At 56.8% G+C, this 14714-nt stretch overlaps 4 protein-coding genes across 4 annotated transcripts; 1 reads left to right on the forward strand and 3 right to left on the reverse strand.

Moving 5' to 3' along the window:
• Window positions 1-437: 437 nt before the first annotated feature.
• Window positions 438-5582, reverse strand: DICSQDRAFT_169653 (uncharacterized protein; the record flags this gene model as incomplete). Its single annotated transcript, XM_007365268.1, has 3 exons — window positions 438-467; window positions 534-817; window positions 3833-5582. 3 exons carry the CDS (start codon window positions 5580-5582, stop codon window positions 438-440), a joined length of 2064 nt encoding a protein of 687 aa, XP_007365330.1.
• A 1100-nt stretch (window positions 5583-6682) lies between these two features.
• DICSQDRAFT_59311 (SE-domain-containing protein) lies at window positions 6683-8332 on the reverse strand (the record flags this gene model as incomplete). The annotated part of the gene is made up of 4 exons (XM_007365269.1): window positions 6683-6739; window positions 6816-7081; window positions 7143-7524; window positions 7595-8332. 4 exons carry the CDS (start codon window positions 8330-8332, stop codon window positions 6683-6685), a joined length of 1443 nt encoding a protein of 480 aa, XP_007365331.1.
• Window positions 8333-9642: 1310 nt separating this feature from the next.
• DICSQDRAFT_59142 (uncharacterized protein) lies at window positions 9643-10245 on the forward strand (the record flags this gene model as incomplete). The annotated part of the gene is made up of 1 exon (XM_007365270.1): window positions 9643-10245. A coding segment is annotated over one exon (603 nt), but the record flags the coding sequence as incomplete, so codon positions are not given.
• A 1149-nt stretch (window positions 10246-11394) lies between these two features.
• DICSQDRAFT_180398 (uncharacterized protein) lies at window positions 11395-14235 on the reverse strand (the record flags this gene model as incomplete). The annotated part of the gene is made up of 4 exons (XM_007365271.1): window positions 11395-13588; window positions 13646-13765; window positions 13826-14030; window positions 14085-14235. The coding sequence occupies 4 exons, from the start codon at window positions 14233-14235 to the stop codon at window positions 11482-11484; spliced, it is 2583 nt and encodes an 860-aa protein (XP_007365333.1). The 3' UTR covers window positions 11395-11481.
• Window positions 14236-14714: the final 479 nt, after the last annotated feature.

Below are 14714 nucleotides of genomic sequence, written 5' to 3' on the forward strand. Positions count from 1 at the left end.
GTTACTGCACAGCTACTGCACTCCATTGGGAAACGGTTTGCCCGTGGCGTACGTAGCCACGTATACGATGCCTTTCCGATGAATTGAAGTTTGCCTATAGGCCGTCAGCCACCGCTTCCAGATTTGGAAGCTCAGGCGCCGCCACGTGTTGGACGTGAACAATGTCATCGACGCTCTGCTCAAGCTGCAACGAGTCCGAGGAGCCCGGCGAGTGGATCGAACCAGGATATGTAATACCTTGGGGTACGGGTAACTCGCGAATTCCGATTCAACCAGGTTCAGACAACTCTCGCGAACGAATCTCCTTTCATATCAACAGATTGTACAGTCTTACTCATACGCAATTGTTCACTGACTACATAGATTCACATCGTCAGCTGGCTACAGAAATCGCCGGCCGCATCTCTTGACTAGACGAACGCCTCTAATGGTCGCGCTCAGGCGGCGCTATCCCCGCTGGTGCAAAGCTGTCCAGAGTGCAGACATGTCAGTCTTGCTCGAATACGCTGCTGCACCACCTCACGCGTACTCACCCCAAGGTCCCCAAGATCCAGTGTGCCGGTGATGTTCAGCATGCTCAAAATGCTGCTGAGGCCGGGGACTGAGTCGACAACCGCGGTGGTGAGCTCTGTGCACTCGCACCCGTCGCCGGTGCAGTCACCGAAGATAGCCCCACAGAGGGGCAACTTCAGATCGCCCAGCACGGAGGTAGAGCAAGAGCCGAGCTGGCGCTGTTCAAGGGTCGCGGCGTTGACAAGGCCGACGGCGCCGGCGGCGAGAACAATGCTGGCGACGGCGGTGAAGCGCATGTTGAAATCTGCGGTAGCGAGGTGAGTAACGAGCCGAGGCCGTTGAGGGGGACAGTGAGAAACACACTGCTTGTTGTACTTGAGGGTAGATGGGTCGAGGATGTAAAGCTGAATGGCTGAGTTGCTGCTGGAACTCGTCGTCGTCTCAGCTGGCTCTTATATGTTTAGGAAGGGGCACAGAATTTTGTTTGTTTGTCTGAGGTGCGTCATCGTACGTCGTCGCTTCGAGCATATTGGGCTGCTCGCGACTCCTATGCAGAACATCAGGTAAGATTTACGATAGTGAGCCCAATTGGCAGAACCCTGTTTCATCCTCATGCGAGAAGTAACTGTCGCATACCCCATTCGAAGCGGCAATGCTCTATAGGGAAAGAACAACCTCGAAGTGGTATCGCAGTGTACTCTTATGGACTCGATGTACAGATTGACAAGACCCAGTTGCAAGATCCGAGTTTGTCCCTGCGCGGGAGTCGTTCGCCAGAACTACCTCTGCAGCACTGTACAGTATCCCTTGCTTCCCAAAGCTTTTCAGCGAACGATCAACTGCGATTTTACTAAGTCCGTACGTTCCGCATGGGTGAGAGCTCATCGCTGAAAGAGTAACACGCTGACCTGATACTAGTGCATCACCCGGTTCAACATTCAGTGAAGCTCGGGGGTTGTCAACCATATAGATGGCCGTCGACCCACAATGCATTCTCTTCATTTCCAATTCAAGCCTCTTCGACTTTGCTTCTCACCCCAACGGCAAAGGCTAACCAATGCTCTCATGAGGTCATACGGACCCCAAACGACATTCAAGGAGGTGCGATGCCTCATTCAAAATGTGCTTTGCGACAACTTTGCTCCATGACAACCTTACATGGAAATTGTCTTCCAATCTCGGGGAAACACAATGAGGCAGCCGTCGATACGAAGGTCCGACCAACTAACCCTCTCCTCTCGTGCCCCTGCTTGCGTGGAACACTCTCGAGGGAAGTCGAGCATAAACAACCACGGAAAACATCCACATCAGCAAAGGTTTTGCCTTCCTTCGCAACTCCATAGAACAAGTAGCAGGAATAGGACTCAAGCAGCCACGACAAGCATTGCTTTGCGCGGCAACTCCACCATATGAGATCACGAACGTTCTCGAGTGGATATACCTCGCGCCGACCGCTGCTTCATTGCCAGACATACGCGTTTCTGTCTCACCGTCTCCTAGTCTGTCTCTTTGCCCATGTTCTTCTCTCCCGTCGCTGGCGCATCTCCACTGCTGGATGTGTTTCTATCGGGCCACAGGGACGCCTCTGGAGCGCCGAACCCCGTCCGAGCCCCAATACGCTTCACCGAATTGACAACGACCTTCCGGCACGCGGCGCATCCAGGCAGCATTGCAGGCAAGTTGCGGGCCCGAACCGGTGTCTGAGTCGGACTCAGAAGTACGCCTCGCTTCTCTACGGACTTCTCCCAGTTACAGCCCGACTGACGTCCTACGTATACCAGCCTTCATCCGGGAATGAGGGAGCCACTTGTGCGAGATGGCGCTTCCTGCTGACAGCTTCGGGGCCGACACCTCCTTCCTGGACTCGGATCCCCCTACGAAGGTCCAATGCTCGAGAGCTTATGCGCCATCCGATGCCGCACTGAGGTATCCAGGTGAGCCTCTCAAGCAAGATCCCTGTCTTTTGGACCAGGCATCCCCGTTACTGTTGCTGTAGGGATGATCTAGCCTCCTAGATTGGCAGAAATTGGTCGGCGGACCCAACGACCTGGCCTCCGGGTCAGGGTCCACGAACGATGGCTGAAACGTATACCACGGCGCGGGACGGAGGCGGTCTAACCTGGAAGGTACGCTATTGGACCGTACCATGATGATGCACCCTCCTGTTTCCCTTCCTCCTTTTTATAGTACTTTCCGAAACTTCTGCGTATGATTCTTTTGTTTCTTCAAAGCCGTCCTCCTTCACTTCAGGTATACACGATATCGAGTAGAATGGTTCGCGCCTCATCTTCAAAAACCCTCTTCTCACTCCAGCGTATGTTATACGTGACCGGAATACCGTACATCACATAGATTTTCCACCAACGCGTGGAGGTGCTCCTCGCCGCGCCCAACCCTCGGTCTGTTTCTGTGCGCCTTTCTTACCAAAGCAAGCAGGCACTGGTTCAAAAAGCTCGGACAACATGTCAACCTCGCTTGCATGATAGGGATACGAATAACGGGCAAGAAAGCGGTAAGCACTAACACCGCGGTATGACTCCGTGACTCGAACGGCTGGACTCGAGATAACGCCTCGCGTGGACGCAGGTCGCCGGCTCCACCTTGAGCCCTGGTGAGTTGATGTGAACGTCAGCTAGAGACTGCCCTTGCACTGTGACTGATGGGTACCAACGGGCAGTGATATCAGGCCTCCTGCTATGCTTCGCATGGAGAACCCGACTACTACATCGCATTGAGGGCTGGACACGCCGACCCCCGGCGTCGGGATCGCATAAATCGAGATAGTAAGTACGAAACGCGGTCGACATCTAGAGCAGAATGCAATGGTAGAAGAGATAGGCAACCCGGAAAGACAACATTGATATAGGAAAAGGGGTAGGAGGATCGTACAGAGCCTCTGCCGTAATCTTTCATCAATTGTGGTAAGTCCGAGTCGACCGCCCATCGCCTGAACCGTCCAACGTCTGCGCTTCCTGAGCCTACAGGCTAAACAAACTCCATTCCTGTACCTGCCACAGTCGAAGCTCAAGACCTTGCGACTCGGGTTAAGCTGAAGCGCTGCGCTAGCGTGAACCAGAATCCAATGACGGTCGCGCGGGCCCTTCTACCGTGTCAAAGCCAACCAGGTCAATCGTAATAGTGAAACGCCCTGTCCTGGGGAGAAGCAGCGTTTCGCTCTGTATGCGAAAAGAGGAAGAGACATGGACCGTCCGCTCCCAAGTTCTGCCAACATGAGGCACGGGAAAGACGAATCGAGGCGAGTGGTCATCTCTCACGAAGATGTGATGAGCTGAGCACCGGCTACTCTGAATGAGCATACGCCTAAAGAATGGTTTCTCGAGCTCATCCGTTGGGGTAGGCGACCTGCTTCTGGGGGTCTCGGGGACCTGTGCGTGCTGGGGGAGCTCGGTGGGTACGCCTGGAACGAGGGACGCCTCGAGCCACCAAGCGCGGTGGTCGAGAGTGTCGAGTTTTGATTTGTGCAGCGGTAGGCACAGGCACCCCAGACCGAAGGATATCAGTAAGGCCTCGTTGCGTGCGGCGTTGATGAACGGGATAGAGAGGAAGCGATGAGCGTCTAGGTAAGGGTAGAGAGCGCTCGTAGGCAGCGTGTAGAGGATGCGCCCAGACACGAGGTGGGCAGCAAGCTCAGTGTCCGGAACTGCGAATCCATAACGATCCTTCATATGGCTGAGAAACCAGTGTGGTATTTCGAACAAGTAGACACCGCAGAGCTGTTTGAGATGGTCAGTCCTGATAGGTCCGACCGTGTCGGGAGGCCTGATCCTCAACTCTCGGAGGGAGGTATAGGCCAATTCAGGTCGAGGTAGTCGCAACATCGCGCCGCGCATCCGCGGTACCGTGTCCCACATGTTTCTCGTCAGCTCTACGTACTTGTCCAGTCCGACTAATCGCCCGACCGAGTCGAAGGTCCACTCTTGGAGAGCGGAGTCTACCTCCCGCCCAAGGAAAAGGAATACGAGGATGTCTTCGTTAGTCGCGGTAGTACAAGCAAGCGCTGCCGCATACACGGCCTGCGAGTGACAACGAAGGCAGTCAGAGGAGATTGGGAGACGAAGTGTTATGCCGTCGGCGTCAAATCCGTAATTGTAGTCAGGGCGATGGCCAAGGAGTTGGAAGTACCGACTTAGAGCGAGCGGCCGAAAATCTGCCGCAAACTTGAACACATCCGGAGACGTAGCCAACAGTCTGTGGTCACCTGCATACATGTGCTCTCCCCAGTCACGGTCATCGCGCTGAAGGTACTCAACAGCTGCGTCGAAGTCAGGGTCTATCGGACCCCACGCGAAGATGCTCTGGTCAGGACAGACGTTGATTATCTCCTTTTGAAGTCGCAAGAACGCTCGCTCGCCACCCTCGCCATAGATGACGGGCATGGAGACCCCGAATATCCCCATGAGCGAGTATGCGCGGTCCTCCGGTCGGGACGTGGTACGTCTCGCGGCCCATGACATGCGCTGCGCGACACCTGTGTTCGTCCTCCAGCCATGGAGCTTCTGATGGAGCATGGGGAGGTCTACTCCGGTGATCTCGGCGAGGAGCGTAGCGAGGATGGGAAGCGTCCCAGGGAGATACCACGATTTCGACAGGAAGACGACGTTCTTCGGAGCGAGAAGCTCCTGAAGCGTCCAGCCCCGTTTGCGCCATCCACTCTTACGGAAATGGGAGTCCTTGTCGAACGGGTTGTCCTCGTCGCAGACGTCGAAGAGGTAGACGTAGCAGATGTCCGCGGCCTCGTACCAGGCGTACATCGAGTTGGTGGCTTCGGAGAGCTCGGCGCTGCTGGTCTTGTCGATGCAGCATGTGTCAAGCCACGCCCACTCGTAGCATTCATTGGCAGCCAGAGCACAGAAGTTGCGCACTTTCCCAGGAAAGGAGAGTGCAGGTCCCTGGCCAGGAGTTTCGGATTGAGCGCTAACAGCTCGAACGGACTGGAAGCTGTATGTCTGGTCCTCGGCCTGCCAACGATGGGAGAGGATGGCGTAGGGCGGGTACGAAGGACCGACAAATTTTCGCAACACGAAGGTCGTCGTGTGTAGGAGCCACATGCTGGCGCCTGCGATACCTAGTTTGCGAGTGTAGGACAGGGAGATCGCATGAGTCGAGCTCTGTTCACTCACCAGATTGGAGGGGTATTACGATGGAAGAGCGAGTTCCCGCCGCGGCACCAGAATCCTCAGGACTTACCGGGCCAAGGCAAAGGGAGATCGCATACGTCGTGGAACACTTCGTGGGCGATATACTCCCACAAGCCCCAGTAAGCGCGCAGCGAACTGCGATCCCCGCTATCAAGATCATAGGACCAGAGACACGACGCAGAATCATCGTCATCTCACCTCTGCTCTGATAGCGTGCACGTTATGATATGACCCGTAGGCGCGTGGGTCGTCACGCATGAAGCTGCACAGCGACCGACGATAGCGGGTCCGGCTGGGTCCGAGAGATTCGCAGATTAGGCAGGACATAGAGCATGCGCACAGTCCAAAGTTTCCACTGTTGAGGGCCAAAAGTAGAGCTGACCTGCTGTGCTGGGGTTTAAGCAGTCTCAGACTGAGTGTCCCGTCATAAGTAAATGACTCTCGCGGTAGAACTTTCGCTGTCCTTTGAACCCGCGAGTGTCCATGTCTTCGGTCTGGATAATGATGAGGGAAGAGTGCGTGTCAACGTTCACGCATTGCAAGTGCACAAGTAGGGCGCAGCCTGCCCTCGGATTGTGATTGCCGCCCATCACTAGACCTTGTCTGAAGAAGGGCTTGCCGGCCCAACTTGTGCGCATCTTGCATCTATCGCTCTGTGTAATCCGGTGCCTCGGAGAGACACGTACAGTTAACAGGCCTGACAGATGGAGCGTGGCTAAAGCTCTTCCAACGCGAGTCAGGGTCGTGTATGAGTTATGGAGCGTACCCGTTACTCGTTCGTACAGCTGGCACTGGAGTAGCTCCATCCCTCCGCCTTCTTGGGTCGATGCTATCCCAATTGACTCGCTCATATGCTCGCGGACGCGCTGCCACGCCGTATGCAGCGTGGCAATGGAGCATATGTGGGAAAGCACACCATCCGTCTATTAAGAGCTTCCAGGGGTATGTATTACACCAGAGATATACGCTACAATCTACGAACCATACGAGTCGTTTGTGATAGTAAGGCCTCATGGACGAATCTCCGTCCAAAGCAGCGGCAGGAACACCACGCACGCCGTGTAGAACTACAAAGACGAATTTCATCAGAATTCACGACGTTCTACACGTAGCATGCAACGTGCAACGGCGGGGACGACTTACCACCTGCATGCTCCTGACCGCTAACAACGGCCACTCGTCCGGACGCGGGCGGCGGAGCACTGCCTTGCCGTCTGCAGACGTACCGACGCGCCGCGGGTGCGTGAAGAGCACCCATATGGAGTAGAGCGCGACGGAGAAGAAGTGGCGGAAGAGCATGAAGGGCGCCTGCTCGATGCCAGCGAGGATGCTGACGGGCTCGCGCACGCACGCACCGCCGAGTTCGAAGTACTTGAAGCACCCGATGCGGAGGACCTCGAGGAGCGGATCTTTAGGGCGCGCGCGCAGTTCAGCGAGGGCTCAGAGAGAATTCGAGCGCACGCGACTCACCATCCGCACCAAACAAGTCGTATAGCGCCACGCTCAAGATGTTCACCGTCGACGCGAGCGGCTTCCGTCTCCAGAACCACTTCCTCAGCACCGGCTTCACCTGCGCCCAGTCCGCGAGGTCGTGCACGTCGTCCAGTAGTAGTTCGTGGAGGATGACAACGTCGTTGAACGCGCACGTCATTCCCCCGCCCGTGAGCGGGTGCCGCATGTTCCACGAGTCGCCGAGGAGGAGGACGCCTTCTTTCGTATGTTGGGTACCTTGTTGGATCGCGGGGAGGAAAGTGTTGGGCATCCGTCGCAGGCGGTCTTGAGAGAGCGCTTTAAGCGCGGGTAGGTGGAGGGAGGCGGGGAGCTGGGGGATTATATTCTTGGTGATATGTTCCTGAAGAGATGCGGGACACGGATATAGTTGAGGATAGTGGTATGCATGAAGACGGCATGCAACAACTCACCTTCAGGTCCGGGGGTGGAGGATGCTTCACGTCGACCAGTATCCGCGTATCGTGTGTTCCAATCTGGTACGACAACACCGGCCCAGAGCCCTCCACCAGCATCACCGTCCCGTGCTTCGGAATCGGAAGCGTCGCGTCATCAAGAATCATCCCCACGAAATGCCCCTTCGTTACCCCCTGCAGCGCCGCCTTGCCCAGCACCTTATTCCTGAAGTTGGAGAAGCACCCGTCCGCAACGATCGTGAGGTCAGCGAAGAACGCCTCCTTTTCAACCGCGCCCTCCTCCTTGCGCGTCGCGCGCACCCCAAGCACGCGGCCCGTCAGCGGACACTCGATCAACTCCGACACGGTGGCCTCGACGACCTCCACGCGTTCGGCCTCCTTCGCCTTCTTGCGGAGCTGCTGGATGAACCGGCCGTGGTGGAAGGCGCGGCCCTCGTAGCCCTCGGGGTAGGGTATGTGCACAGGGCTACCCGCGAGCATGACACAATAGCCATACGTCGGGATGGCGTCGATGTCCTCGAGGCATTCCTCCAGCCCGAGCTTCTTGAGCGCGAGGATTCCCCCAGGCTGGAGGAGCTCGCCGACGATGCGGTCTGGCTCGGAGAGTGAGCGTTCGAGGAGACAGATCCGGAGGGGCCGTTTGCGTCTGACAGCAGCGGCGGAGAGGGCGTGCGCGAGGGCGGAGCCGGCGATGCCTGCACCGACGATGAGGACGTCGTAGGACGCGGACCACATTCTGTCGCGGGTTCGTTGCTGAGCGGTCATCGCGGAAGGTCGATGGGCCTTTTGAGGGGGAGATGGAGGTGGCTAGAGCACCTTTGACAACGGCCTCGTCGTCGGTCGAGACTGTGCTCGTGAGAGGGCCATTTTGTCTGTCGGACCACTTTCTGCGATATCATGCGCTCTTAGCGTGGGCCTTCCTGATTTGGGTCTCCTCGGCGTTCGCCGGCCACACGAAGTTCGGCCCACCACGCATATATGCAGCTCGAAGCAACACGTTCACCAGGTGGTACATATGCTGGTACACTGTATGCGCTGACTTTTCTATGGCGGGCCATGAGTGTACTGCATATGCTGGCAATTGACTGACTAAACGGCAGTTCCCTCTTTGCCTCTGTTGTGGCCAGAAGGGGCTTCACTAATTTCTCATGCTAGGTGTGGTGTCACTCCGAATACGCCGAAGCCCAGAGCATGGGACGAACAGATATCGAAGCGTATAAGAGATGAGTACGGTACAATGCGGATGTAATACCCCGCATGTCGATGCTCCAGCTGCATCGCCTACCTGCAAAGACGAGACGTCCTCGGATGCACTGCTTGCAGAATGTGCGGTGAGATGTCGATTCCGCTGGGGAATGGATAGTCTTGGCAGTGATAGGAAGTGATAGGACGCTATCATCCACTACGCCGTCGCCTGATAGGAGAAATGCATGCAACGTGTACTCTGTGAGTATCCCCGTGCACTTCGACAAACCCAGAAGCCGAATCTAGCCCTGAACGGGAGTGGGAGGTATAGGTCTTTCTTTCTATCCGATCGTTTTGACATTCGTGATTGAGTGGCCATTATTGAAAGCTTCGAATGCTCATATAGACGCGTCGCTTACGAACAGCTGCTGCCAGTCTTTCGAGCGTGCTCAACTCAGATCTTGGTGAGTCGCTGGGACCTACCCTTCGTTGGTTTGGCGGCTATTGACATGGCTTTGCGTCGGTTTCGACACAGACGCCTACCGCTATTAGTGGCATGCAGTTGCTTAACACGACAACATACGAATCCAGGGCGTTCACGGGCTCCGACTTTGAGAGTTCCCGCTATCCCATCCTCTCTCATCGCTGAGAACCTGAAGACGAGACTCATAGCTTTAGCTTCCAAAGTATCCAAGCCATCGGTGCCGCGCGCAGAAGCTCTGTCGCTTCTAACCAGCACGCTCGTCTTCTTCCGTTGCATCCGTGCCTCCCGGTCGTTCAAGCTCTTCCGATCCCTCTGGGGTCCCCTTCCTGATTTCCGTCCTGTCTCTGCTGCCCCTCCTGCTACTACTGTCCCTTAGAAGGTGCGAAGCTTCTGCTCGCTAGCAGCCGAGCAAGGCTACGGCTGGGCGTGGCTCGATACATGCTGCATCGACAAGGCCAGCAGAGCCGAGCTCTCCGAAGCCATCAACTCGATGTACGCTTGGTACAAGGCCGCGGACGTTTGCTACGTCTATCTGTTCGATCTCGATGACGGTGACCACCCGTTCGACAAGGACTCCCAATTCCGAGCGAGCGAGTGGCACAGCCGTGCTTGGACGCTGCAAGAGCTCCTCGCCCCGACGGACGTCGTCTTCCTGGCGAAGTCGTGGGCGCTCATCGGACGCCTCGCAGTGCTCGCTCCTGTCCTCGCCGAAATCTGCGGGAGGGACCGCACTATCCTGCGGGGGTACTCAGCTTGGAAACGGAAACAACAGACGAGCGTTGCTCAGCGCATGTCGTGTGCGGCGCGACGGAAGACGAAGCGGCAGGAGGACCGTGCGCTCTTGGTCATGGGCATCTTCGGGGTCAGCATACCTAACGTCTACGGCGAGGGTCTTGAGCGGGCGTGTCTTTGGCTCTATGTAGCAGGAGGTGATGAGCCTCTGCGCCGATCAGATTATCTTCGCGTGGGGCCCGATTGATCATGATTTTCAGGCTGCTTTCTACGCCGTCCGGGACACATCGTCGATCGCACCTAACACGTCCGATACAAATTGTGCCAGGGCTACCAAAGATAGGTTACTGGCCTCGTCTCCGGATAAGTTCCTAGGTTCCGCCGTTTCCGGCCTCTCAAGAGTATGCAGTACCAGCAGCTCTTTGGCCATACCGTAGATTTCAGCTACGCGTTCGACATCCTTGGGTCGACCATTCGCTACTACTAGTTAACTCCTTCAAGCTCTTCTTTCTCAAATAAGTCGAGGGCAAGCACTCTTCTAATGGCTTGGCTTTGATGCAAAGGCAAACGTGATACTCAACCAGATTTGTACAGTCGGCGGGCAGTCGACGACCGCGTCTATTCCTGAACGCATCTATCCCTGAATTCAGTAGGACTGTTGCTTGGCCTGGTGCGAGTTGATAATTTGACATAAGCGAAGCGAAGTTTTCCCTTGAAGCTTAGCCTGTACCTCTCACGAAGAATATCTATCCTTGCCAGTCAGCGATCCTCGAGCCTTCTAGAGCGCTTAACATTCGAGCCCATCACCTACGTCATGGTTGAAATTCCCTCAACGAACATCCGTAACGAGCAGCAATATTTGTACACGGCGGGACGCCTTTACTTGTTATTCTCAGACTGACTGTCGCCGCTCTGCCACCTGAGTTATTGCACACCGCAAATATAGGGGAAGATAATGGCGCGGACATTTGCAATCGGGGACGGACAGGAACGGGGCTGGAGAAGGATCGCTGCGGCGCTTATGGCTGGACTAGAGAATTCGACCGATACTCGAGTTCAGCGAAATTGTATCTATATATCGTGAGAGACGCTGCTGCACCTTCGGAAAAAAGACCTCCAACATAATTGCTCGCTTCGTTTGATGCCATGTCAATCGGATTGAAGCCAACCTGATATAGCCACCCATACGCGTCGAAATGGCCGTCGGCGGCTGCAGAATATAAGCTTTGTCAAGGCCCCAACATGAACCCCGAACGCCTCGATATTGGATTGCAAACTACGCAAAGGCAGATCATACAAAGACCCAAACAACACGCAATTTCAGAACGAGAACGAACACGCAATCGAACTATAGACAGCTATTCTACGATAAGTTAGGAATACAAAGTCCAGTCCGAGACATTGTCGTCCGAAGTCCGACGACTTATTAAACTACAGGTACTTCACAAGAGAGAATATGAAATGTCAAACCTTTGCATGATACTCATTGAGTATCGACACGAGACTTCTTCGCAGGGCTCGCCTCCTCCGCCGTCCCTGTGTCCGCCCCGTCTTCCTCAAACTCTTCTCGGGAACGCTTCGCGCCGCCCGTTAGTCGAGGCTGCACATCCGGCGAAGCAGCAGCGCCCCCATCTTCCGCAGTCGCAGCATCAGCACGAGCGTCAGATAGCTTCTGCCGCTTCGGAATCGGGAAGAGCGATACGTTGACCTTCAGCGGTCCTGCCGACGTAGCGTAGCCCCAGAGCGTGAGCGACTGTGGGGCGTCGTCGGACTCGCGTGCGCGCTTCTTGCCCTTGTCGGGCGAAGTTGGAGCAGCTTGACCCTTAGCGTTGCCGAGAGAGTTCCCGACAGGACGCGGCGCGAACGCGCTCATCCCTGAGGAGAACGCTCCAGTCGCCTTCGGCTTGGGCTGCACTCCGGGCTGCGACGGCTGCGGCTGCGAATGAGATTCTGCGGGAGCAGCACTAGGCCCAGGGCCAGGCTCGTGGAGTGTCAAGGGGACCTGAGAGCCGGACGGCCCAAGGCGCGCCGCGCGCTCCTCCGCGACCTCGTGCAAGACGTGCCCAATAACCTGCTGGACGATCTCATCATCGTCCTCGATGTCGTACAGGATCGCGTTCCCATCCTCGTCAAAGTAGTGGGCGGCCTGCCGCGTGAGCGGGTTTCCTGAGCGGCGGCGTGCGGGGGTGGATTTACGAACAGCGCCGGGCTCGCGGTACATGAGGGCGTTGTTGACGTCGTGCTCAAGCCGGATGAGGCGTAGGCGAGCTTCTGCGGTCTCCGGGTCTTCTTCGACGCTGAGGTCTGCCTCGATTGCTTGCTCGTCCAATTCTTCCTCGCGAGCACGAGACCGCGAAAGGGGGCGGCGAGGGACCGCGGCTGGGTTCTGTGACGCTTGCGAGTCCACGGCGTTGCTTGACCTGGTGATCACCCACGATGGCCAGGGGGAGCGGGGAGTGTAACCTTCGGGATATCCCAGGATGACTGCGTCTGAGCGTTGAAGACGACCAGGTCGTCGAACCGCGCTAGGTGCGGACACGCTGGGAGGGGCGGCCCTTCCGTTGGGGGCTGGGTTGGATCCGACAATGGCGGTAGCAGGTCCGTCCACGGATACGGCTGGTCCGTGATTGGACGCGGGAATTTCGCACGGCTGCTCCGGCGCCTGGCTCGGACGGTAGTCCTCAGGATAGCCCAGATTTACCGCATTGTGCCGCTTGAGAGGGGCACGCTTAGGCAGAGGACCAGCGCCACTAACAGAGATAGATTCGACCGCCGGCTGAGAGCTCGAGCCTTCGGGATGGTACCCTGGTGGGTAGCCCCAGTTGACAGCGTTATGCCGTTTGAGAGGGGCGGGTCGTGGTCGGGACGGAGCATTGCTGCCAGACGCCGACACCGCTGCGGCAGCCGCTTGTGTCGATTGAGACTCTGGGGCGGGCTGAATCTCTGGCTGCCCAAGGATCACGGCGCCCTCACGTTGCAGGCGACCGGGCCGAACAGCACAGGCGTCGCCTTCAGCGATGGGATCGACGGGAGCCGGCTCGCGTTGATCGTCATGGACGGAAGGAAGGACTACTGGATCGGGGTTTTCCTCGTCCCAGGCTGCCGGCACATGGAGCGTCACGTCGGCATCGCGTACCCCAGGGTGCTCGTTGTCTGAGCTGATCTCAGCCTGAGGGTCATTCATATACGGGAGGGAGGGCTGCTCCTGGATGTACGCGTTGTGAAGGAGGTACAGTGCCTCCTTGGGTGGGTCCCAGAGAGTGAGCCTGCTGCCGACGTAGACGCTGGTCTGGTAGTCGAGCTTCCTCTTCACAAGGTTGGCGCGGGTGAGAACGGTGTGATTGAAATCGCGTATGTCCTGCGCGATGCGCTCGAACTCCTCGACGGTCTTTGGGACGCTTGGCCCCTTCTGAATGGGAGGAACGGATGGGGCGGTGGGCTCGGGAGGGTTGTCGACCGTCGCAGGCTCGGCCGTCTTGAGCTGAGCCTTTCCCGGGAGCTTCCTAGAAGACCTCGTGCGTTTCATAGCAGCGGTAGGCTTGCTCGGCGCGGGCGGGGCAGCAGGCGCGGTCTTCAGTGAAGGGACGGTACTACGTAGCGGGACGATGAGCACATTGAAGATAGAGTAAATAGTACATGGGACGCACAGATCATCACCACCCATATGTTCTCCGCTATCGATCTGCTTGGCGGCCTTGCCGCCCCGCTTGCGGGGAGCGGGCGCTTGCCGTGGTTGGGGAGGGTCAGGGTCCGTGGCTGGGACGACGCTGAGGACATATAAAGGAGATGAGTATACGAGAAGCATGCTTTACCAATACTGTACGCACCAAACGCTGTCATGAACCTCGTCGATGGTTTCGATCGTCGCGGTTTTTCGCACTCGACGTCCTCCGGTGAGCTTCGTCGCGACGGACGCGATCTGACCAAGGATTCGTCCAGAACGTGTCCTCCGCGGTGAGTTTCCGCTTCCTTGCGATGTTTGGGATGTTTCAGCATGGGCGGGAGCAGGGGCAGGGGGGTTGGCTGGGGTGGCTGGGTCCGTGGTTAGCGGCTCGACGCGTCCTGCTTCAACAACGGGGAACTCACCATCCAATATGCGGCTCGAGCTCCTAGTTACACGTTTGATAGGCATGGTGAATGGATGGTTGATGATTTCGGAGGGAGAGAGAGAGGCGGGAGCCGGGAGTGGAGACGGCGGGTGATGGTAGAGGTAGGGAAGCAAAAGAGTAGAGGGCATAGGCGCCCTTGGATGTTGGGACTATACCCAGGTCAGGGAACAATAACCGGGGGGGGATGAATTACAAGTGCCGATCCGGATAGGCCAAAGCGTCCCGCTGCGAGTGGCGCCCGCGTCCAGGACCCTCAATAGCCGTAAGCGTTCGCGGCGGGGACTCGGTGCCCGGTCGAAATTGGTGTGATAAACAGAGGCTGTATCACTAGCTGTGAGGCGCAATAGCGCACAGAATGTACAATGGTATCCAGGCATGGGGGCCACTTCCTAGAATCTGGGGGACATAGCATGAATGTGGCCCAGTGGCGCAAGGAAAGACGATCCGAAACGGGAACACTTACAACTATCATATACATGTGGCCCATCCCTAGACAATACATGGCCATCGCTCTCTTCATGTCTCGCTTGTTGAACAGATCGATGCGAAGGCTTCTACTGACAAATTTGGAAGGAGTCGTATCAGATCCATTGCGTTCCCTGTCGAT

Source organism: Dichomitus squalens, assembly GCF_000275845.1.
Source record: "Dichomitus squalens LYAD-421 SS1 unplaced genomic scaffold DICSQscaffold_11, whole genome shotgun sequence".
NCBI classification, from domain to species: domain Eukaryota; kingdom Fungi; phylum Basidiomycota; class Agaricomycetes; order Polyporales; family Polyporaceae; genus Dichomitus; species Dichomitus squalens.